This window comes from Bos javanicus, chromosome 10 (assembly GCF_032452875.1).
Source record: "Bos javanicus breed banteng chromosome 10, ARS-OSU_banteng_1.0, whole genome shotgun sequence".
NCBI classification, from domain to species: Eukaryota; Metazoa; Chordata; class Mammalia; order Artiodactyla; family Bovidae; genus Bos; species Bos javanicus.
The window spans coordinates 54,394,111-54,417,237 of NC_083877.1; the positions used below are offsets into that span (position 1 = coordinate 54,394,111).

Below are 23,127 nucleotides of genomic sequence, written 5' to 3' on the forward strand. Positions count from 1 at the left end.
GTTTTTTCCCAGTTACTGCAGTTAAATTGACAAAATTGTAGTATATTTAAACCATACAATGTGAAGATTTGATCCATGTTTATACAGTGAAAGGAATCACATTTTCAAGTTCACTAATATATCTGTCACTTCACATAGCTACCTTTTTTTCATCTTTTTTTTTTTTTTGAGGTGAATCCTTCAGATCTACTCTCTTGACAACTTTCAATTATGTAGTACAGTTTATCACTATAACCAATATGTTGTATACAGTAGATCCTCAGCAGTTACTCATCTAACAGCTGAAAGTTTGTGCCCTTTCACCAATGTGTTCCCATTTCCTCACCTCCTCTCCAGCCCCTGGCACCACGACTCAACTTTCTGTGATTCTGATTTATTTTTTAAGATTCCATGTATGGGCTTCCCTGGTGGCTCAGATGGTAAATAATCTACCTGTGTTGCGGGAGACCTGGGTTCGATTTCTGGGTTGGGAAGATTGCCTGGAGGAGGGCATGGCAACCAACTCCAGTATTCTTGCCTGGAGAATCCCCATGGACAGAGGAATCTGGTGGGCTACAGTCCATGGGGTTGCAAAGAGTCAGATACGACTGAGCGACTAAGCTCAGCACGTGGTACCATGCAGTATTTGTCTTTGTGCTGCTTGTTTTGCTCAGTGTACTGCCTTCCAGGTTCTTCCATGTTACTGCACGTGGCAAGATTTCCTTTTTTAAGGCTGAATGATACTCTGTTTTGTGTGTGTGTGCGTACATATATATTTGTTGTTGTTTAGTCACTAAGTCGTGTCTGACTCTTCTGCAACCCCATGGACTGTAACCCTCCAGGCTTTTCTGTCCATGAGATTTCCTAGTCAAGAATGCTACAGTATCATAGCTATTTCTTTCTCTAGGGGATCTTCCCAACCTAATGATTGAACCTGTGTCTCCTGGCAGAGGTAGGTGGATTCTTTACCACTGAGCCACCATGGCGGTCCATACATATATATAGGAATAATAAAAAAAACAAAGTGTACAATTCTTTGGCTTTGTTTATTCACAGGTTATACAACCATCATTACTATGTAATTTTGGAATATTTTTACCACCTTAGAAAGGTACCCTGTGCCCATTAGTAGTCACTCCTCACTCTTCCCTCCCCTAAAAATCCCTAATCTCCTTTTTGTCCCTATGAATTTGCCTATTCTGGACCTCTCACATACAGTATATGGCCTTTGGTGTCTTCAGTCTTTCACATAATATAATGTTTTTAGAATTTATCTATGTTGTAACATGTTTGAGACCTTTATTTTTATGGCTGAACAATATTCCATTGCATGAGTGTACCGCAGTTTGTTATCCATTCATCAATTGGTGGAAATTTAGTTTCTTTTCATCTTTTAGCTTTTGTAAATAGTGCTACTGTTAACATTCACTTATAAGTATTTAAGTGAATGTTTTCAACTGATTTGTGTATAAACCTAGAAATAGAATTGCTGGGTCATTTGTAATCGTATATTTAATTTTTTGAGGAATCACCAAATAATTTCTCATAATTGGTACACCATTTTACATTCTTTCCAGCAGTATATTATGATTCCAGTTTCTTCCATCCTTGTTAACACTTGTTATTTTCCTTTTTTTTAAAATTATAGCCATCCTATCAGATGTGAATTGGTATCTCAGTGTGGTTATGATTTGCATTTCTCTGACATTAGTGATTTTGAACATCTTTTCATGTGTTTCTTGGCCATTTGTATATCTTATTTGCCAACATGTCTATTTAAGCCATTTGCTCATTTTATAATTGGAATATTTGTCTTTTTGTTGTTTTATTCCCAGTTTTTTAAGGAATCTCCATACCGTCCTCCACAGTGTCTGTATCAGTTTACATTCCCACCAACAATGCAAGAGCGTTCCCTTTTCTCCACACCCTCTCCAGGATTTATTGTTTGTAGACTTTTTGATGATGGCCCTTCTGACCAGTGTGCGGTGATATCTCTTTGTAGTTTTGATTTGCATTTCTCTAATAATGAGCGATGTTGAACATCTTTTCCTGTGTTTGTTAGCCATCTGTATGTCTTCTTTGGAAAATGTCTGTTTAGATCTTTACCCCACTTTTTGATTCGGTTATTTGTTTTTCTGGCATTGAGTTGTATGAGCTGCTTGTATATTTTGGAAATTAATCCTTTGTCAGTTGTTTCATTTGCTATTATTTTCTCCGATCTGATGGTTGTCTTTTCACCTTGCCTATGGTTTCCTTTGCTGTGCAAAAGCTTTTAAGTTTAATCAGGTCCCACTTGTTTACTTTAGTTTTTATTTCCATTACTCTAAGAGGTGAGTCATAGAGGATCTTGCTTTGATTTATGTCATCAAGTGTTCTGCCTCTGTTTTCCTCTAAGAGTTTTATAGTTTCTGGTCTTATATTTAGGTCTTTAATCCATTTTGAGTGTATCCTTTTGTGTGGTGTTAGGAAGTGTTCTAATTTCATTCTTATACATGTAGCTGTCCCATTTTCCCAACACCATTTATTAAAGAGGCTGTTTGCCCATTGCATATTCTTGCTTCCTTTGTCAAAAACAAGGTACCCATATGTGCATGGGTTTATTTCTGGGCTTTTTATCTTGTTCCATTGGTCTATATTTCTGTTTTTGTGCCAGTACCATACTGTCTTGATGACTGTTGCTTTGTAGTATAATCTGAAGTCAGGATGATTCCTCCAGCTCCATTCTTCTTTCTCAAGACTGCTTTGGCTATTCAGGGTCTTTTGTGTTTCCATATGAATTGTGAAATTTTTTGTTCCAGTTCTGTGAAAGATGCCATTGGTAATTTGATAGGGATTACATTGAATCTGTAGACTGCGTTTGGTAGTACAGTCATTTTCATGATATTGATTCTTCCTACCCGGGAACATGCAATATATCTCCATCTGTTTATGTTGTCTTTGATTTCTTTCATCAGTGTCTTAAAATTTTCTGTATACAGTTCTTTTGTATCCTTATGTAAGTTTATTCCTAGTTATTTAATTGTTTTTGTTGCAATGGTGAATGGGATTGATTCTTTAATTTCTCTTTCTGATTTTTCATTGTTAGTGTATAGAAATGCAAATGATTTCTGTGTATTGATTTTGTATCCTGCAACTTTGCTAAGTTAACTGATCAGCTGTAGTAATTTTCTGATACTATCTTTAGGGTTTTCTATGTACAGTATCATGTCATCTGCAGACAGTGAGAGCTTTACTTCTTCTTTTCCGATCTGGATTCCTTTTATTTCTTTTTCTTCTCTGATTGCGGTAGCTAGGACTTCCAGAACTATGTTGAATAGTAGTGGTGAAAGTGGACACCCTTATCTTGTTCCTGATCTTAGAGGGAATGCTGTCAGTTTTACACCGTTGAGAATAATGTTTGCTGTAGGCTTATCATATATGGCCTTTACTATGTTGAGGCAGGTTCTTTCTGTGCCCATTTTTTGAAGAGTTTAATCATAAATGGGTGCTGAATTTTGTCAAAGGTTTTTTCTGTATCTACTGAGGTTACCATATAGTTTTTATCTTTCGATTTGTTAATATGGTGTATCACATAGGTTGATTTGTGTATATTGAAGAATCCTTGCATCCCTGGAATAAACCCAACTTGATCATGGTGTATGAGCTTTTTGATGTGTTGCTGAATTCTGTTTGCTAAAATTTTGTTGAGGATTTTTGCATCTATGTTCATCAGTGATATTGGCCTATAGTTCTCTTTTTTGTGTTCTTTGTCTGGTTTTGGTGTCAGGGTGATGGTGGCCTTGTATAATGAATTTGGAAATGTTCCTTCCTCTGCAATTTTTTGAAAGAGTTTTAGAAGGATAGGCATTAGCTCTTCTCTAAATGTTTGATAGAATTCTCTTGTGAAGCCATCTGGTCTTGGGCTTTTGTTTTTTGGGAGATTTTTGTTCACAGCTTCAATTTCAGTTCTTGTAATTGGGTTGTTCTGGTCCTCCTCCTGTGTGTTCTTGCCTCCAATGTCCACAGCTATTAGAACTAGTGTGTTTTCTTTTGTGGGAGCTCTCAATGTCCTTTTATATATTCCATAGACACAGAGTCTGCCTAGTTGATGATGTGGATTTAATCTTCAGCTTGTATGGCTGGTGGGAAGGTTTTGGGTCTTCTTCCTTAGCCCCACTGCCCCTGGGTTTCAATTGCGGTTTTATCTCCTCTTCTGCATGTGGGTCGTCTGCTGGGGTTTGCTGCTGCGGCTGCCCTGGAGGACTGGGGTCTGCTCCTGTGAGGGCCAGGTGTGGAGGTGGTGCAGCTGCTTGGGTCGCAGGTGTTCTGGCAGCACCAGGTGCTCAGGGGAGTTGGCGGCTAGGGCAGCAGGATATAGTGCTCTCGAAGGGTATGGCAACCAGTATTGGCCAATATGCTCCAGTATTCTTGCCTGGAGAATCTCCCTGACAGAGAAGCCTGACAGGCCACAGTCTACAGGGTCACAAAGAGCTGGACGTTACCAAAGTGACCCTGCATGCATAGACGCAAGACATTTTTTGCCTGTGGCAGCTCTTCCCCAGTGAGAGTTGAGCATGAAGGTGGCACGGCTGCTTGGCTTCAGAGACCCTGGTGGTGCCTAGTGTGCTGGGAAATGGACTACCTTCGCCACAGGAGTTATGGCCCTATCAGTGTCTTTTTTTGAGCCTCTTGTAGCTGGCAATCAGAAGGCCTTTTTGGCCAGTCTGTCTCCGTAGCTCTGCCATTCAGACACTTAGAGGGTTCCCTTGCCTTGTGTCCTTCTCTGTTGTTTGGCACATCAGGCACATAGAGGGGCCCCCCTTGCTGGGGCCCTACTCTGTAAATTGCACATCAGGCACTTAAAGGACACCCTGGATGGGGTCCTACTGTGTAGTTCAGTGGGGCTAGTGTTTGATGGGCCAGCCTCTCTATTGTTCTGCTGTTGATGCTGGTGTGTTGGGGGAGAGAGGCTATGGTGATGGCTCCACCCACTATGCGTGACTCAGCAGCACTGCCTTGCTTCCCTGGCTGCCAGGCTTTCCTCCACAGGCGTTTCCCACCACAGTCTCCTCCCTCACATCCCCTCTATCCGTCTCTCTGCAGTCAACAGCAGCCCTTGACCTGGGATTGCTCCACAATCCCTAAACTCCAGCTGCCAGCTGCTGCGCCTTCCAGGGGACCTGTGTCCCTGTCTGCCACAAGGACTATCTGATTGTCATTCCATTTAGGCTGCCACAGATCAGCTGTTTCACTCTCAGCCTTAAATGTCTCTTCTCTGACTCAGACAGTTGCCCCAGTGTGGGGATTGGACCCCTGCTTCAGTTCCCCCACCCGCTGAGGGCAGGTCCAGTCCTACTAACACTCCTGTTTTCCCCGCTAGTTCCTTCCTCCTACCGAGTTTTGCATGGTTCTATATATTCTTTTCTGCTGGTCAGGTACTCCTGTCTGCTCTCAGCTGGTGTTCTGCATGCACTTCTGTGTCTGAAGGTGTATTCCCGATGTATCCATGCAGAGAGATGTACTCCACGTCCACCTCCTCCTCCGCCATCTTGTTCTCTCTGTGTTTTTGTTGTTGAGTTGTAAGAGTTCTTTACATATTCCAGATACTAGGCCTTCATTAATGACTTTAAGATACTTTCTTCTATTTTGCAGATTGTTTTTTCACTTTAATAGTATCCTTCTTTGGTAGTATCCTTTGGTACACCAAGTTGCTTTTTTTAATATATATATTTATTTTTGGCTGTGCTGGGTCTTTGTTGCTGACTGGGCTTTGCTCTAGTTGTGGCTAGCAGGGGCTTCACTCTAGTTGCAGTGTGTGAGCTTCTCACTGTGGTGGCTTCTCTTGTGGAGCACAGGCTCTGGGGGGCGCGGGCTTCAGTAGTTGCCACGCAGGGTCAGTGGTTGTGGTTCCTGGGCTCTAGAGCGCAGGCTTAATAGTTGTGACACATGGGCTTAGTTGCTCTGTGGCATGTTGGGATATTCCCAGACCAGGGGTTGAACATGGTCTCCTGCATTGTCAGGCAGATTCTTTACCATTGAGTCACCAGGGAAGCCTCATGAAAGGTTTAAATTTAAAGGCCAATATGTTTATTTTTTTTCCTTTTGTTGCTCATTCTTCTGGTGTCAGTCATATCTAAAAATCTGTTGCCAAATCCAAAGTCATGAACATTTACCCTATGTGTTCTAAGAATTTTATGTTTTTACTCCTTATATTTAGATTGTTGTTCCATTTTAAGCTAATTTTTGTATATGGCGTGCAGTATGGGTCCTGTCTCTTTCTTTGGCTGATGGATATTCAGTTGTTCTAGCACCATTTGTTAAAAAGCCTATTCTTGCCCTCTTGGAAAGGTTTTGGTAACCTTATCAAAAACCTGTCTGTGCATAGATGTGTAGATTTATTTCTGGACTCTCAATTTTATTCCATTGGTCTCTGTGTCTGTCCTTATGTCAGTACCACACTTTCTTTTTTTTAAGTAATTAATTTTACTTAATCTATTTGACTGTGTCGGGCCTTAGTCGTGGCACGCAGGATCTTTTGCTGCAGTGCCCAGACTCTCGGGTTGTGGCACGCAGCGTCAGTAGTTGTGGTGCGTTGGTTTAGTTGCTTCATGGCGTGTGGGATCCTAGTTCCCTGACCAGGGGTTGAACCCAAGTCCCCTGCAGTGCAAGGCAGATTCTTAACCAGTGGACCACCAGGTAAACCCAGTACCACACTTTCTTCATTACTGGAGCTTTGTAAATAATATATTTTGAAATTGAGAAATATGAGCCTTCCAGCTTTGTAGTTTTGGTTATTCTGGGTCCCTTGTAGTTACTACATTTGAATCTGAAGAAAGACTTCTATTTCAGTTAATATTATACGATATCTATGTGTTTTCTGACAATTTGAAAAGGCCGTTACATGAAATCTTATTTTTATAATTTAGAAAGTATAGAAAATGAATGGGGAGTAAGATTTCTTGTAGTTTTCTCTTTTTTTTTTTTATTTTTATGTTTTTCTAATAATAAACATTTATTTTTCCTAATAAGAAAACATTTATTTTTGAAAACAGAACAATGCTTATCTTCCTATGATCATTTTTAGACTTTTAATTTCTTTTTGTTCTAACAGGAATTTACTAAAACTCTATGTACATCTACCAGTTTCCAAACATATGAAAAATTAACTGTAGCCATTAGCATGGTATCATGAGAAAAAGGAGTATCTTTGACTGTCTTTCTTATATTTACAGTTTGTCAAGTCTACTGACTTACTTCCTTTTTGTGTAAGCATATCTCAAATTCACAGAGTCTGTGCAGAAATAAAATGTCAGCAATTATATATATGTCCACTTTTTTGTTTACTGCAGGCTTTTTCATCTTTTCCAGAGGTGTGGTTAAAATCTTCTTTTTTTTTTAATTTCATTTGTCCTGTTGCCCCATGAGCTTAGAGAAAGTCTGTGGTCAGTTTTTCAGAGCTGTTACACCTTGAGTGCAGGACAGTTGGTCTTCTTGCTCGCCTTTCCCCGGGTCCCTGAATCTAGACCCTAGTGAGCTTTTTGGAAGTTACTGAAGGTTTGTAAGTAGATAATTTTAGGACAGTAATTTTTTTAATGCTCTATGTATGGAGTCAGTTGCCCATATTTTATAGAGTTACGTTTGAAAACCAGTTGAGTTGTTAGTGGCTAAGTATATGTATTATGGAAAAGAGATGGTTGGTGTAAGGTCATGCATTCATAATACTGATTAGGGTGTTGGTTAGCTTTGAAAAGAACAGAGTGTGGAAGAAGAAATACTTTGGTTTCAGAAAGAAGTTGAAAGAATTTAAGATGTTGATGGTTCCCATCATCTCAACAGCAAGGTCTTTTGAACCAGAAGTAGCTTAGCTCAATAGGACACCTCCAAAAAGAAATTGTTTGCAAAAGTCTGTTATAAGAGATGAATAAAGTTACTATTGAGCAGCAAGGATAAGGTAAAGAGTAGGGTACAGGAGTAAGATATTAACTAATTTCCATTAGTCAAAATCTTGTTTAAAAAACTAAATTTTACTTCTGTTCCTCCATTCTGTCAGTTTTGCTCCTTGAAGCTGAAGGCTAGTTTAATAGAAGCATTTTAGCATATATAACATTAAATATATCAGTACTGTATCTCTGTGTAGTAAACCCGAGTATTGACTTCAGGATGATTTCTTCAACAGTAAGCCAAAGCTGGATCTTTAAAAGATACCAGCAAATCATGATAAGACTGTTAAGTCATATAGTGTAATACCAAAGAATTTCTATCAAGTGATAACTGCTCTTCAAGGACAGATAGAGCTAATACTTCAGTAAGAGTTTACTCTTATCTTTGTCTGTGTGCTTAGTCACTGAGTTGTGTGTGACTCTTTGTGACCCCCTGGACTGGGATTCTCTGTCCATGGGATTTTCCAGGCAAGAATACTAGAGTGGATTGCCGTTTCCTCCTCCAGGGGATCTTCCCAACCCAGGGATCAAACTGGCATCTCCTGTGTCTTTTGCATAGGCAGGCAGATTCTTTACCACTGAACCACCTGGGAAGCCGTCCTTATCCACACATGTAGTTTCCAAGGCACTTACAAATTCTTACGCTTTGTGTGAAAGTCAAGATTTCAGTTTAGTTAAGTAAACTGAAAGGTAGAATCCCTATGTCCAAATTTGCTGCTGAGTTAAATAAGTTCCTCTCAGTTTTTCTGAGTTTGACTTTTCCCTTTGTGAATTATTTAGCCTTTGGTTCTTCTTACAGCTCTCACTGATGTCTTTGGGCCACGTTTGGCCTATCTGAAAATCTGCCAAAAGGAAAAGAAAATGTCCTAGTCTGCTTGGGTTGCCATAACAGACCAACAGCAAAAACAGACTGTGCAGCTTAGGTAATAGAAATTTATTTTTACACTTCTGGAAGCTGGGAAGTTCAATATCTGGCTTCAGGTCAGTTCATTTTCTGATGAGGCCTCTCTTTCTGGCTTGCAGCTCTGTGTCCCTACATGATGGACACAGATAGAGTGTCATTTCTATAAAGACAATAATCCTAGTGAATCAAGGCTCTACCCTTATCACCTCATTTAATATTAATTTCCTCCTTGTAATTGTAAGCCTTATCTCCAAATATTGCTTCATTGAGTGACTGTTAGGGTTTCAACACACAAATTTGGGGGAACATGATTCAGTTTTTAGGGAAAAGAGAACTGAAGTGAAAATCAATTTTATTATGTTTTAGCTATGACTGAACGCATCTCACATGCTAGTAAAGTAATGCTCAAAATTCTCCAAGCCAGGCTTCAGCAGTACGTGAACCGTGAACGTCCAGATGTTCAAGCTGGTTTACAAAAGGCAAAGGAACCAGAGATCAAATTGCCAACATCTGCTGGATCATCAAAAAAAAAGAGAGTTCCAGAAAAACATCTATTTATGCTTTATTGACTATGCCAAAGCCTTTGACTGTGTGGATCACAATAAACTGTGGAAAATTCTGAAAGAGATGGGAATACCAGACCACCTGACATGCCTCTTGAGAAACCTATATGCAGGTCAGGAAGCAACAGTTAGAACTGGACATGGAACAACAGACTGGTTCCAAATAGGAAAAGGAGTACGTCAAGGCTGTATATTGTCACCCTGCTTATTTAACTTCTATGCAGAGTACATCATGAGAAACGCTGGACTGGAAGAAGCACAAGCTGGAATCAAGATTGCAGGGAGAAATATCAATAACCTCAGATATGCAGATGACACCACCCTTATGGCAGAAAGTGAAGAGGAACTCAAAAGCCTCTTGATGAAAGTGAAAGAGGAGAGTGAAAAAGTTGACTTATAGCTCAACATTCAGAAAACAAAGATCATGGCATCTAGTCCCTGACTTCATGGCAGATAGATAGGGAAACAGCAGAAACAGTGTCAGACTTTATTTTTGGGGGCTCCAAAATCACTGCAGATGGTGATTGCAGCCATGAAATTAAAAGATGCTTACTCCTTGGAAGGAGGGTTATGACCAACCTAGATAGCATATTGAAAAGCAGAGATATTACTTTGCCAACAAAGGTCCGTCTACTCAAGCTATGGTTTTTCCAGTGGTCATATATGGATGTGAGAGTTGGACTGTGAAGAAAGCTGAGCACTGAAGAATTGATGCTTTTGAACTGTGGTGTTGGAGAAGACTCTTGAGAGTCCTTGGACTGCAAGGAGATCCAACCAGTCCATCCTAAAGGAGATCAGTCCTGGGTGTTCTTTGGAAGGAATGATGCTAAAGCTGAAACTCCAGTACTTTGCCACCTCATGCAGAGTTGACTCACTGGAAAAGACTCTGATGCTGGAGGATTGGGGGTAGGAGGAGAAGGGGGCGACAGGATGAGATGGCTGGATGGCATCACCGACTCAATGGAGATGAGTTTGGGTGAACTCCGGAGTTGGTGATGGACAGGAGGCCTGGTGTGCTGCAATTAATGGGATCGCAAAGAGTCGGACACGACTGAGCGACTGAACTGAACTGAACACATACTTACATCATTCTAAACACCAGATCATCTTTTCTACATAAATAAACAACTAAATAATTTAATTTCAGAAATTAATAGAAATTTTACACTATATGAAACTTCAGGCTGAATTAATACATCACTTTTCTTAGCTCATTGTTAGAATGATATATAGCTCCATGTGAAAGATGTTGGGTGAAAAAATAATACACAGCCTAAAAATTGAGAGTTATGTTTTTACTAAGGATCCAACTGAGGACTGTAGCCTTGGAAACAGACTCTCAAATAGCTCTGGGGAACTGTCCCACAGAGGTGAAGAAGGACCTGGGATATAGAGGGGTTCTTAAAGAGATGGGAATACCAGACCACCTGACATGCCTCTTGAGAAACCTATATGCAGGTCAGGAAGCAACAGTTAGAACTGGACATGGAACAACAGACTGGTTCCAAATAGGAAAAGGAATATACGTCAAGGCTGTATATTGTCACCCTGCTTATTTAACTTCTATGCAGAGTACATCATGAGAAACGCTGGACTGGAAGAAGCACAAGCTGGAATCAAGATTGCAGGGAGAAATATCAATAACCTCAGATATGCAGATGACACCACCCTTATGGCAGAAAGTGAAGAGGAACTCAAAAGCCTCTTGATGAAAGTGAAAGAGGAGAAAAAGTTGACTTATAGCTCAACATTCAGAAAACAAAGATCATGGCATCTAGTCCCTGACTTCATGGCAGATAGATAGGGAAACAGCAGAAACAGTGTCAGACTTTATTTTTGGGGCTCCAAAATCACTGCAGATGGTGATTGCAGCCATGAAATTAAAAGATGCTTACTCCTTGGAAGGAGGGTTATGACCAACCTAGATAGCATATTGAAAAGCAGAGATATTACTTTGCCAACAAAGGTCCGTCTACTCAAGCTATGGTTTTTCCAGTGGTCATATATGGATGTGAGAGTTGGACTGTGAAGAAAGCTGAGCACTGAAGAATTGATGCTTTTGAACTGTGGTGTTGGAGAAGACTCTTGAGAGTCCCTTGGACTGCAAGGAGATCCAACCAGTCCATCCTAAAGGAGATCAGTCCTGGGTGTTCTTTGGAAGGAATGATGCTAAAGCTGAAACTCCAGTACTTTGGCCACCTCATGCGAAGAGTTGACTCACTGGAAAAGACTCTGATGCTGGGAGGGATTGGGGGTAGGAGGAGAAGGGGACGACAGGATGAGATGGCTGGATGGCATCACCGACTCAATGGAGATGAGTTTGGGTGAACTCCGGGAGTTGGTGATGGACAGGGAGGCCTGGTGTGCTGCAATTAATGGGATCGCAAAGAGTCTGACACGACTGAGCGACTGAACTGAATTGAACTTGCTGAAAAAAAACGAACAAAAACCATGTAGTTGAACATCAAAAGATTACTGCTTGTCACAAGAAACAGACATCTCAAGTTAATGTTTTTAGTGCTTTTCTGTGTATGGGAAGATGCTCGATAATGTGCTTATTGAAATTATTCCTTTGAAATGCTTGTCAACTGTCTAGGGCCAGTATTCTGCACCACTGGTGCATCTGCAGTGACTGATGGCTTGATAGTGGACAACATTGTTTATTACCAGAACGACAGTCAATGAATGTTCTTTGTTGACAAAGATAATAAAGTTTAAAGATACTCTTAGGCATTTTTGCATGTTTTTTTTTCCCATTATTGCCCTTGACATTTTAAGCAGTTATTTTAAATTCCATGCCTAATAATTCTTACATCTGTGTTGTATCTGATACTGGTTCTAATTATTGCTTGTTTCTTTGCAATGTGTTTTTACTTACCTTTTGGCATGCCTTACAATTTTGTTGTTGTTAAACACTAGTCATATTGTATCAGGTAATAGAAACTAAGGTTAGTAGGACTTTAGTGAGTAAATTTGTTTACTGTAACAGATTTGGGGTTATGTTTAATGTTAGCTGTGTTAGCTGTAGAGGTATAGGTATTAGAGGCTTCAAATTCCTCTAGTGTTTTTTTTTTTTTCCAGTTCTCTTTTGAATCTTGGATTTTCGGCTTCTCTATCTACTCATCCTCAGAGAGAGCCTTTGTCATGCAGCTCTTTCTTCTGTGATCAAGTGTCATTATCCTGGAACCCTGTTGGTGTGGTAGTAAATTGTAAGGGAGTGGAAATATTCTGTCATCTTTCCATCAAATCCCAGTCTTTTCATGGGTCTGTATCTTGGTTGTGTGATCTTTTTACACGTGTTCTTCCAGTGATACAGCTTTTCTCCCCTGGCCCTCATTCTCTTCCTGGCTGCATTGTTCCTGTCTATTTTCCTGAAGCCTGACAGCTAACTGTGTTTTTTTTTTTTCTCCCTTCAGGTGGGACAAGAAGTCTGGGGAGGACAGGAGTAGGAGGAATTCCCTTCTCCCAGTGCAGATAAGGGACTTCAGCTCTGACAGGTTGCTTTCTCCTGGAGAGTCGATCTTTGTTATGGAGAATGCTTTGGGTATTTCTGTATTTCACAATGATTATTTTTTAAAATTCTTTTTGTAAGGATAATTGCTCTGCAGTATTGTGTGGCTTCTTCCATACAACAGTGTGAATCAGCCATAAGTACACATATATCCCTTCCATCTTGAACCTCCTCCCACCCGCCATACCATCTCATCCCTTTCGGTTGTCACAGAGTACTGCGTTGAGCTTCCTGTGTTATATGTCAGCTTCCCATTAGCTATCTATTTCATTAATACATATGATACGGTATATGTTTTAATGCTACTCTCTCAATTCGTCCACCCTCTCCTCCCCTCTGCCTCACTGTGTCCAAAATCTCTCTCTGTGTTTGTATCTCTGTTCCTGCCCTTCAGATAGGTTCATCGGTACCATTTTTCCAGATTCCATATATATGCATTAATATGCGGTATTTGTTTTCCTGTTTCTGACTTACTTCACTCTGTATAGCAGGCTCTCAATGATTATTCTTCTCTACCTTCTTCCAGAGTTCTTATTCAGATCTTGGTCATGGTAATCTAGTGGGGTTTCTGATGGTAAAGCTCATAAAAATATGGGGTCACCCCCTAAGACTGTGGCTCCCCAGAGTTTCACACTGCCGTGCTGGGCCACACTCAGACTCCAGCATTTTGTCAAAGTTACCGTTTAAGTGTTTTTGCCAGCTTATAGCTCCAGTTGCTTCTGGAAAAGACAAGCAGATCTTTGTGTCTTTCTGGACACACTTGTCTCTCTGGGTTTCAGAGTAGCAGTTTTCTCTGTGACTTACTTTTCTGATAGGTCCAAAAAGCTTCATTTTTAGTGTATCCATCTTTTTCTGTTATAAGGATAGGAATAACAACTTTTTAGCGTGTCAGAATGGAAGCTGGAGCTCCTTTGTTGACCTTTTAGCTTTATATATATATATATATGTGTGTCTATGTGTATGTGTGTATACATACTCTATATAAATAAACATAATTTTTATGATATGGATATAAATTTTAGGTTATTCAAGTTTTTAATGGTTGCCATATGCAGCTTTAGCTTATCACAATCTATGATCTACTTCAGTTTAACACTGACTCAGTTCCAGTAAAATATAGCAAGTTTGCTTTATACTGCTTCATTTGGTCTCTTTATTTTTGGGCTATTATTGCCATTCATGAATAGGTATATGTATATGGATTTTATAAATAAATAATATGTGTTATAATTTTACTTTAAAAATTATTTTTTTTTAATCTCAAGTTTTCAAAGAAAGAGAAGAAAAGCAATCAAATACTGTGTTTTTAAAAAATTTAATGGATTAAACATAAATAACATAAAATTTACCATTTTAACCATTTACAAATACATAGTTCAGTCGCATTACATACATTCACATTGTTTTGCCACCATCACCAACCATCCATTTCCAGAACTTTTTTTATTTTCCCAAACTGAAACTCTGTACCCATTAAATAGTAACTTCCCATTCCCCATTTCCCTAAGCCCCTAGCAACCAGCAGTTTATTTTGTCTCTGTGAATTTGACTCCTCTAGGTGTCTCATGTAAGTGCCATCATACTATATTTGTCCTTTTGTGCCTGGCTTCTTTCACTTAGCATAATGTCTTCAGGGTTCACCTACTTTTTAGCATGTGTCAGAATTTTCTTCCTTTTTAATTCTGAAAAATGTTCTGTTAGTATGTATATACCACATTTTGTTTATCCATTTGAATTGTCTTTTATACTTACCCATATATTTACCATTTCCCATATTCTTCATTCCCACTTACGAATCTGAGTTCGTGTTTAGTATCACTTCCTTTCAGCCTGAAGAATCTTCTTTAGTATATCTTATTGGGCAGGTCTGTGACAAATAGTTTCTCTCAGTTTTCATATGTCTTAGAATGTGCTTATTTCATCTTCATTTATGAAGAATGGTTTTGCAGGATCTAGAACTTGCAGTTTTAATTTCTGTCTGTCTGTGCTTTGAACAACAGGTCTTTCGCTGCTTTCTGTCCTCCATTGTTTCTAATGAAGAATCAGCCTTTAATTGTATTATTATTCCTCTGTACACGATGAGTCCTTTTTTTTGTCTCTGCTTTAAAGATTTTCCAGTTTTTGTTTGGTCTTTGGGTTAATTTAGTAGTTTGACTAAGCTTTATCTAGGTGTATCTCTTTGTATTTATTTTACTCTTGGTTGAAATTCTCTGAAAAGTGTAATGTTCTCATCAGATTTGAGAAGTTTTTGGTAGTTATTTCTTGATGTATTTTTAGTTGGAAACTACACATTTTAGTGGTTGGTAATTTAGTCATTAAGTTGTGTCCAACTGTTGCTACCCCATGGACTGTAGCCCACCAGGCTCCTCTGTCCATGGGATTTCCCAGGCAAGAATGCTGGAGTGGGTTGCCATTTTCTTCTCCAGGGGATCTTCACAACCCAGGGATCAAACAGAGGTCTTCTGCATTGCAGGCAATCTCTTGCATTGCAGGTGGATTCTTTATGGACAGAGACACCAGGAAAGATATTTTCGTAGATTATAATAATTCTGAGTTCTAAAAAATTATTTATTGATTGATAGTTGTTTAGTTTTTAATAACTTGCCTGGACTTTAACTGTGGAGTCACACTAGACTCACTTGTGGTAAACAACTGCTGATGTTTCTGCTGAGTTTTCTCATTCTTATTTTTAATTTCTTACATTTTTTTCCTTAAGTGTCTTCCCTGTGTCTGCATAGCTACTTGTTAGCTAATGACTTGGGCACAGGTGGTAAATACCTTCAGCCTGAAAGGTTTCTACCCCTATGCTGACTGGTCTGTATGTGGATTTGGGAATACATTCAAAGTTAGAGCAAGTTCTCAAGTATCCCTTGGTTTTGTTTTATGCCAGGCTTCCTCAAGTATCCCCCAGTAATGCATCACTTTCTATTTAACCAGGGGTGTATGGTGAGTTTATTACAGACCTTCCATGGCTCTCTAATTTACATGCTCTTTCTTTTAATTTTCTGACTAGTCAAGCACTTACCCTAACCGGGACTTCAACCTCAGACCTCAGCTGCAAATTTTCCCTTTTCATTCCCAACCAAATTTACTACTTTTCTCTGCCAAAGCCACAGGTTTTCACTACCCCACCCTGAAATGAGTCCACTGTTTTTACTAACAAAGCTGCCGTGTTTTTTTTGTTGTTGTTGTTAGTTTCATGTTAGTGAAAATGTTGGTCTTGTCATCCTGGCTGGAGTGAGTGGTTGGAAGAAACCTTGGGCAGAAGGGCAGAGCCTCTCACAGCTTTTAACTTGTGACATTAGCAGTTTCTCTGGAATCAACACTTACCAGTTTGCAGGCTACCTTTGGTTAATTCCCACTGCCTTGAATTGATTATTTTTGATAAATTTGTCTAGTTTTATACTTAATCTTTATGGATGAAAATTGCCAACGTCTTCATTCTTCCATAAAACCTGCATGTTTACTGCTGTGGATGAATTTCACATTTACTTATTACCAAAATTCCTAAGAATTCTGTTGGTATTTTGATTAGATTTAAATTGACTTATAAATTAATTTGCAGAATGTCAACATATTTAAGGCATTGAGGTTTTCTTCCAGGAATGTGGCATTTATCTCTCTTTATTCAGACTTACATTTTATATTCCTCAGCAAAATTATTTAGCTTACATATAGGGCTGGCTCATATTTTGTTAAGCTTATTTGTAGCATTATAAAAGCTTTTATGGCAATTACTAATGAAATGACCTTTTTTTTTGTATTTTCTGATTGTTGCCAGTTTGTAGGAAAGTTAGTTTTTATGAGTTTGTGTAAGTTGATCCTGTATGTGATTGCCTCTGAAATCTTTTCATTTTGATGTGCTGTGCTTAGTCACTCAGTCGTGTCCGACTCTTTGTGACCCCATGAACTGTAGCCTGCCAGGCTCCTCTGTCCATGGGGACTCTCCAGGCAAGAATACTGGAGTGGGTTGCCATGCCCTCCTCCAGGGGATCTTCCCAACCCAGGGATCGAACCCAGGTCTCCTGCATTGCAGGCAGATTCTTTACTGTTTGAGTCATCAGGGAAGCCCAAGAATACAGACTGGAGTGGGTAGCATGTCCCTTCTCCAGGGTATCTTCCCGACCCAGGAATTGAACTGGGGTGTCCTGCATTGAAGGTGGTTTCTTTACCAGCTGAGCTACCAGGAAAGCCCTTTCATTCTAATAGTTTGTCAACTTATTATTTGTATTCTTTTAGGTAGTCTATGATATTATTTGCAAATAATGATGGTTCTATCTCTGTATAATCTGTTTGTAGTTCTTAAAGTTTTTAATTTTAAAAATGTATTTATTGTAAAAATTCTGTAGTGTAGGTTATGCCGTCCAGGAAAATAGTAAAACAGTAGTCATATTGGTCTTAGGGAGTTTACTGGAAATATTTCTAATGCATCATCATGAAGTATGATATTGTGTAACTCCTTTTATTGATCTAAAAAAATTTTTTTTTCAGTATAAACTAGTATATTGGCATGTACTGAGATCATATTATTTTTTTCTTTTGAGTGCCTAATATAAATAAAAAGCACCATATTTGATCAAGATGTATTATAGTTTTAATATTTTCCTTGATTCAGTTTCCTAGTATTTTATTATTTTTGCATTTTAATTCATAAATGAGATTGGTTTGTAAAGAACATTGCCTTGATAAACCAGAGATTCATTCCAGATTGAAATAATTATAGGCTTCCCTTTCTTCAGGAATTTGGATTAGAAGCTGCTCATTATTCAGTTACTTACATTTGCTGTCTATATTAAACTCATATCCCAGACTGTATGGCATCCTTTTTTGAGCAGTACAAGGGACCTAAAATCCCTTCATGTAAGGTGATTATTTTTCTAGCTTTCTGAATTTTTCTGTTACCACACATTCCTCCTTTAAATGGTATGTTCCCCTGATTGCATTTTGTAAAAAAATAAGACCATCAAGGATTATTTAATGTTTGTCAGTCTCTGTTTCTTTGCTGTATAGAGTCTCCCTTTTCTCTTTATCGTAATCATAAGGTATTACCTTCTTCATGTTTTTCTTTTCATTCCAGTTCATTCTGTGACCTGTTCTTTGATGCCTTTTGTAATTATTCCGCTTCCTCATTAATCCCTGAAGACTACTTTTATGTTTGTGATACAGCCTATTATACATTATATACACATATGTATTTATAGTACATATGCATGTGTGGCTACCCACACACGTATTTCCCTTAACTACATCTTGGCATAATAGAACTTTCTTGTTACTTTTGGTTGTAAGAACAGTCTTATTTTTGGTAATTGAGACTTAGTTTGTGCCTTTATAAAACTTAAAAAAATTTATTCTGCTTAACAGGGATTATGAGGGGGTGAAGGTGTTCTGACTCTACACATACTTTTTCCTCCTTCCACGTGTTGGAGCGGAGAGGAAGGAGGGGGAAAAAGGCAAATATATTACTAAATTAGGGGAAGTTGTCATCATCCTTTAGGTTGTGGCTACCTATAGCTAATACTGACTGTTCATCATGACCTGTTGTGAGGCCTTTAAATGCTGGTTAATTGCCCTATGCAGATTTGTCCTGGTCCAACCTGTTGACAGCTCACTGCAGCTCTCTGAACTTGGGACATGTAGTAGTTAGCATCTTGTGTGCTTAGTTTAGGTCTTAGAAGCAATTCTAGGATTACAAGAAACTTCTGTTAGTAATCTATGAAATTTATTTTAATGTCAGTGTTTCACAGTTTAATAGGAAAAAAAATTAGTCTCTAGAGGAGGGTATTAACTCATGCAAATATTTCTTTGGTACTTCACAGTTTTCATACATGTAGTTTTAATTCCATATCCTAAAATAATTCAGCCTCTTATAAATTTCTTCCCAGCATGTCATTCTAGAGTTGTGTCAGATGTCCTATTTAAATGTAAATTAATTTAAATTTACATTAATGAAACCTAAATAAAAAGAACAGTTCAGTCCCTCAGTCACGCTAGCTACATTTTCAGTGCTTCATTAGCCACAAGTGGCTAGTAGTACAGATCATTACTACCTCTGATAAAAGTTCTGTTAGACACTGCTTCTCTAGAGGATAGAGGTGAGAAATACTTGTTACCATAGGAAAGTTAGAAAAGTGGAGTTAACCATATATACTAACCAGTTACTCTGTTACACAGATTTTTTTTTTCTTGACCATATGAAGTTTGTGAAAGGGAGAAAAGTTGGCACACAACTGAGCAATGTATTGCTTTCAGATTCATCCGATATTTAGCTTTTCATGTGGAAATTTCAAATAACTTCACTGCAAACATAGTTGGGAGAAGGCAATCGCACCCCACTACAGTTCTCTTGCCTGGACGATCCCATGGATGGAGGAGCCTGGTGGGCTGCAGTCCATGGGGTCGCTAAGAGTCGGACACGACTGAGCGACTTCACTTTCACTTTCCACTTTCATGCATTGGAGAAGGAAATGGCAACCCACTCCAGTGTTCTTGCCTGGAGAATCCCAGGGACAGGGGAGCCTGGTGGGCTGCCGTCTCTGGGGTCGCACAGAGTCGGACACGACTGAAGCGACTTAGCAGCAGCAAACATAGTTGACAGCAGGGTTCAAAGTTCAAACATTTCCACCCACCAGAGACTAACTCTCTAGTTCCTGCTTTCTGTATCCCTTCTTATTATGTCCTCATTCCTCAGATGAAGGTCAGTGCAACTTCAGTCCTAAGACAGGAAAGACTGGCATTTTTGAAAGCCAAATGTTTGCATATACATATTTGTGTATATGGAAGGGTTTGAGACAAGTGACTTAACTTTCAGAATAACAAATTTTTCTTCTCTTTTTTTTTTTTTAAACCAAACTCTTACATATCATCTAATTGAATTTGTGCCTATATTTTACATACAAGTAAACTGAGGCTAGGGAAAGTGACTGCCCAAGAACATATCAATGTGTGTGTGTGTTAGTCACTCAGTCATGTCCGACCCTGTGACCACATGAACTGTAGCCTGCCAGACTCCTCTGCCCATGGAATTCTACAGGCAGGAATACTAGAGTGGGTTGCCATTCTCTTCTCCAGGGGATCTTCCTGACCCAGGGCTCAAACCTGGGTCTCCTGTGTTGCAGGCAGATTCTTTACCATCTGAGCCACCAGGGAAGCCTGAAACTAAGGTATGTGTTCAGTGACGCCCAGATTGTTGAGCATTCTCCTAAATCATTTGCCTTTCCTATTTTAATTCTTTAATCATTGCTGACTATTGCTGCAGTTTTAATGACAAGTGTTTAGAGGTGAAAGTAAATAATTATTATAATGAATTTCTTATTTTTAAAATGTTGCTTTTTATATGTTTTAAAGGATTTGGTAATTTTAATTTTCACAGATTGAAGAAGAAGAGAGGAAAAAAATAGAAGATATGAAAGAAAATGAACGGATAAAAGCAACTAAAGAATTGGAAGCCTGGAAAGAATGTCAAAGAAAAGCTGAAGAACTTAAAATAATTCAGAGAGAAGAAAAATTATACCATCAAGAAAAGCAAATGGAAGAAGAGAGAAAAAAATTAAAACATAAATGTCTTACTGGGAATTCAGCATCTAAAAATCTTGCCACAAAAGGTACGGTGATTAACAGTTTCTGGGAAAGTGAGTCATGTTAGTGAAGTATATATGTCATTGTGTGTGTGTGTGTATGTGTGTGTGACAGAGAGAATCTGTCCACAGTATTAGGTCATTATTTTAGTATATGATGTACTACATACAGAGAATAAAGTGAAAGACTTATTTCTTCCAGAAAGTAATTAAGTTTTCATAATGAGCAATGATTCAATACTGTTTTTACTCACATGCTTTCTTTAGACTTTTAGGCAAGTATTATCAATTGTGGGTTTAACTCAGGTACAGTAAGACTTGGAGTGAATTAGCAGTACCAGAAACATTCATTTATTCTTTAGAGATAAGAAACTAGGAATTTCATTAAAAGGTCTTTTATTCATGTAACTCAGGAAAGCAAGTACTAATAAGCAGATTTAGTTGTAAACAGATAAGAACTCTGCTGGCTTTTGATTCTGGTATTTTCAAAAATAAGTGAGAGGACATTTTTCTTTATTGAAAACTAAGAGTTTGTTTTTATCTGATATTAGAATATTAAACTTTGTTTTGGGCTTATTTATATTTACTAAATGGAACATTTTGTAGTAAAATCTTACACAATAGTAACTTCATATTTCTTGGGTGATTACTGTATGTCAGGTAATTTTATTGATTGTATCACTGTTTTCTCACAATAGCACTTGGAGTAAGTGCTGTTATTCTTTTTTGTTTTATTTTGTTATTCTTATTTTAAAGGAAAAACATGTTTTGAAAGGATAAACAACTACCCAGTAAGCAAACCTGTAGGATTTGAACCCAGATCTGTCTGATTCTGAAACCTGTATTCTTTTCAAAGGCTATAGGTCTTTACTACTATAACAGTGAGATCTAGCATGTTAAAAAGTCATTTATAGTGACTATTAAGCAATAGCCATTATTAAATTTGTATATTTTTCATGGTTTAATATTGACATGCCAGTTAACTACTATGCTATCTCCTTTAATGCCATTTCAGCAAAATATTGATACAGCTAGAGAATTTGGAAACATCTCCTTCCAAATTTCAAATACTGCTAGACAAATTGATTGTTTTTAAATACTGTTGGAACACAAACATACTTTTATAGGTATGAGGTATCCTGAAGATGCTTAGAAAAAATTCATCCATGGATATAAGGGAAATTAAACATGGTAGAGGGAAAAAATACATGTCACCTTTTTTTTTACTCTAGAAGTCTCCCCCCCCCCCTTATTTAAGTTGTGTCATTACAGATGCCTGACAAATGTGGTTACTTTCTTCCATCTTGTTCATACATTTAACAGATATTTATTTACTGCATGTCTCCTCTGTGCTGGAAGTTATGGAATATACATTTATGACTAAACATGTGGCCAGTACCTTCAAGGAACATATACTGTTATAGATACAGATATCTTCAGTTAGCTGGGATTTGTACATAACTGCTTTAAAAAAATTCACAAATATCTCATTGGTCAATAAAGTTAGACCTCTTGAAGCAGGAAACTTGGCCGCTCCTAAAAAGTCTAATACTACTGTTTCAATGTCACTGTTAACTAAAAATGCTCATTTGATAGCATTTTTAACTATAGGAAGCATATTGTATTATTTTCCCCAGAAACACTCTTTGGACAAGCTACTTTTGTAGTATATATAGAATACAGGTGGCGTGGCAGGTACTGCAGCTTGCCTACTCACTGTGCACTCTTCTTTTCACTGATAGAATCATGACTTGGAGGTAGGGAACAGAAGAAATGTGTCCAGCTAAAAAAAAGTTAACTCTGGGAAATTTGACTATTGGTTGGATATTTGAAGAAATTAATAATTACATTTTTTTCTTTACATGTGATAATGATATTATAGTTAGATTTATAAAGTCCTCATCTTGTAGAGGTGACTACTGAAATATTTATTGATTAAAAAATACAGTGTCTGAGGTTTGCTTCAAAATAGTTTGGTATGTGAAAGTGGATAGAGGTAATGATGAGTGGTGTTGGCCATGAGTTGATAATTGAAGTCATGTTATGAATGCATGATGGTAATTATTCTTTCCTGTCTACTTTTGTACATATTTGAAATTTTTTATTATAAAATGGAAAAAAATTAAGGATCAAACAGTTATTCATTTTTCAAAGTAATTTTAAATTAGTAAAAAAAAGAAAAAAGGAAAACAAAATTCACCTTCAGCTCCCTCAGACTCTCTTGTAGCCAAGTGACACGTGTATGTCACTTGTACATGCATGTCGCTTGGGTGTATATGTATGTCACACACACATATATATGTATGTACCTTGACACATGTATGTCACTTGTCATACATATGTATGACATGTAGCCAAGTGACACAGCTCTGACTCTTGAAATAGAAATGTGCTAATGATTTATAGAAAAGTATTACTTTTCCAAGATAAGTGTCCCCAGTTCCTTTTTGCTTGCTTCCTCTTTCCTTTTTCTACCTAAGATGAGGATCTATGCCAGGAAATGAATTAGCTATCGTCTTGAGATCATTAAGTGGTAAGTCATACATTAAGAGTGATGGAACAGGGAAGAAGGAGCTTGGGACATTAATAACATTGGAGAGCTTATAAATCATGCTGGAGTATCTTTCTTCAAACTTGTTAAGTGCGAAAAACAAACCCATGTATGATTAAACCA

At 38.1% G+C, this 23,127-nt stretch overlaps 1 protein-coding gene across 3 annotated transcripts in view; it reads left to right on the forward strand.

Moving 5' to 3' along the window:
- Window positions 1-23,127, forward strand: part of DNAAF4 (dynein axonemal assembly factor 4) — a 72,958-nt gene that overhangs the window by 14,274 nt on the left and 35,557 nt on the right. For all 3 annotated transcript variants that reach the window (XR_009739148.1, XM_061431223.1, XM_061431224.1), the window contains exon 4: window positions 20,249-20,480. Coding sequence is in view for 2 of the 3 variants with exons in the window: in XM_061431223.1 (XP_061287207.1) it covers window positions 20,249-20,480 (232 nt within the window). In the remaining variant the exon portion in view is untranslated. The remainder of the gene's footprint in view (window positions 1-20,248; window positions 20,481-23,127) is intronic.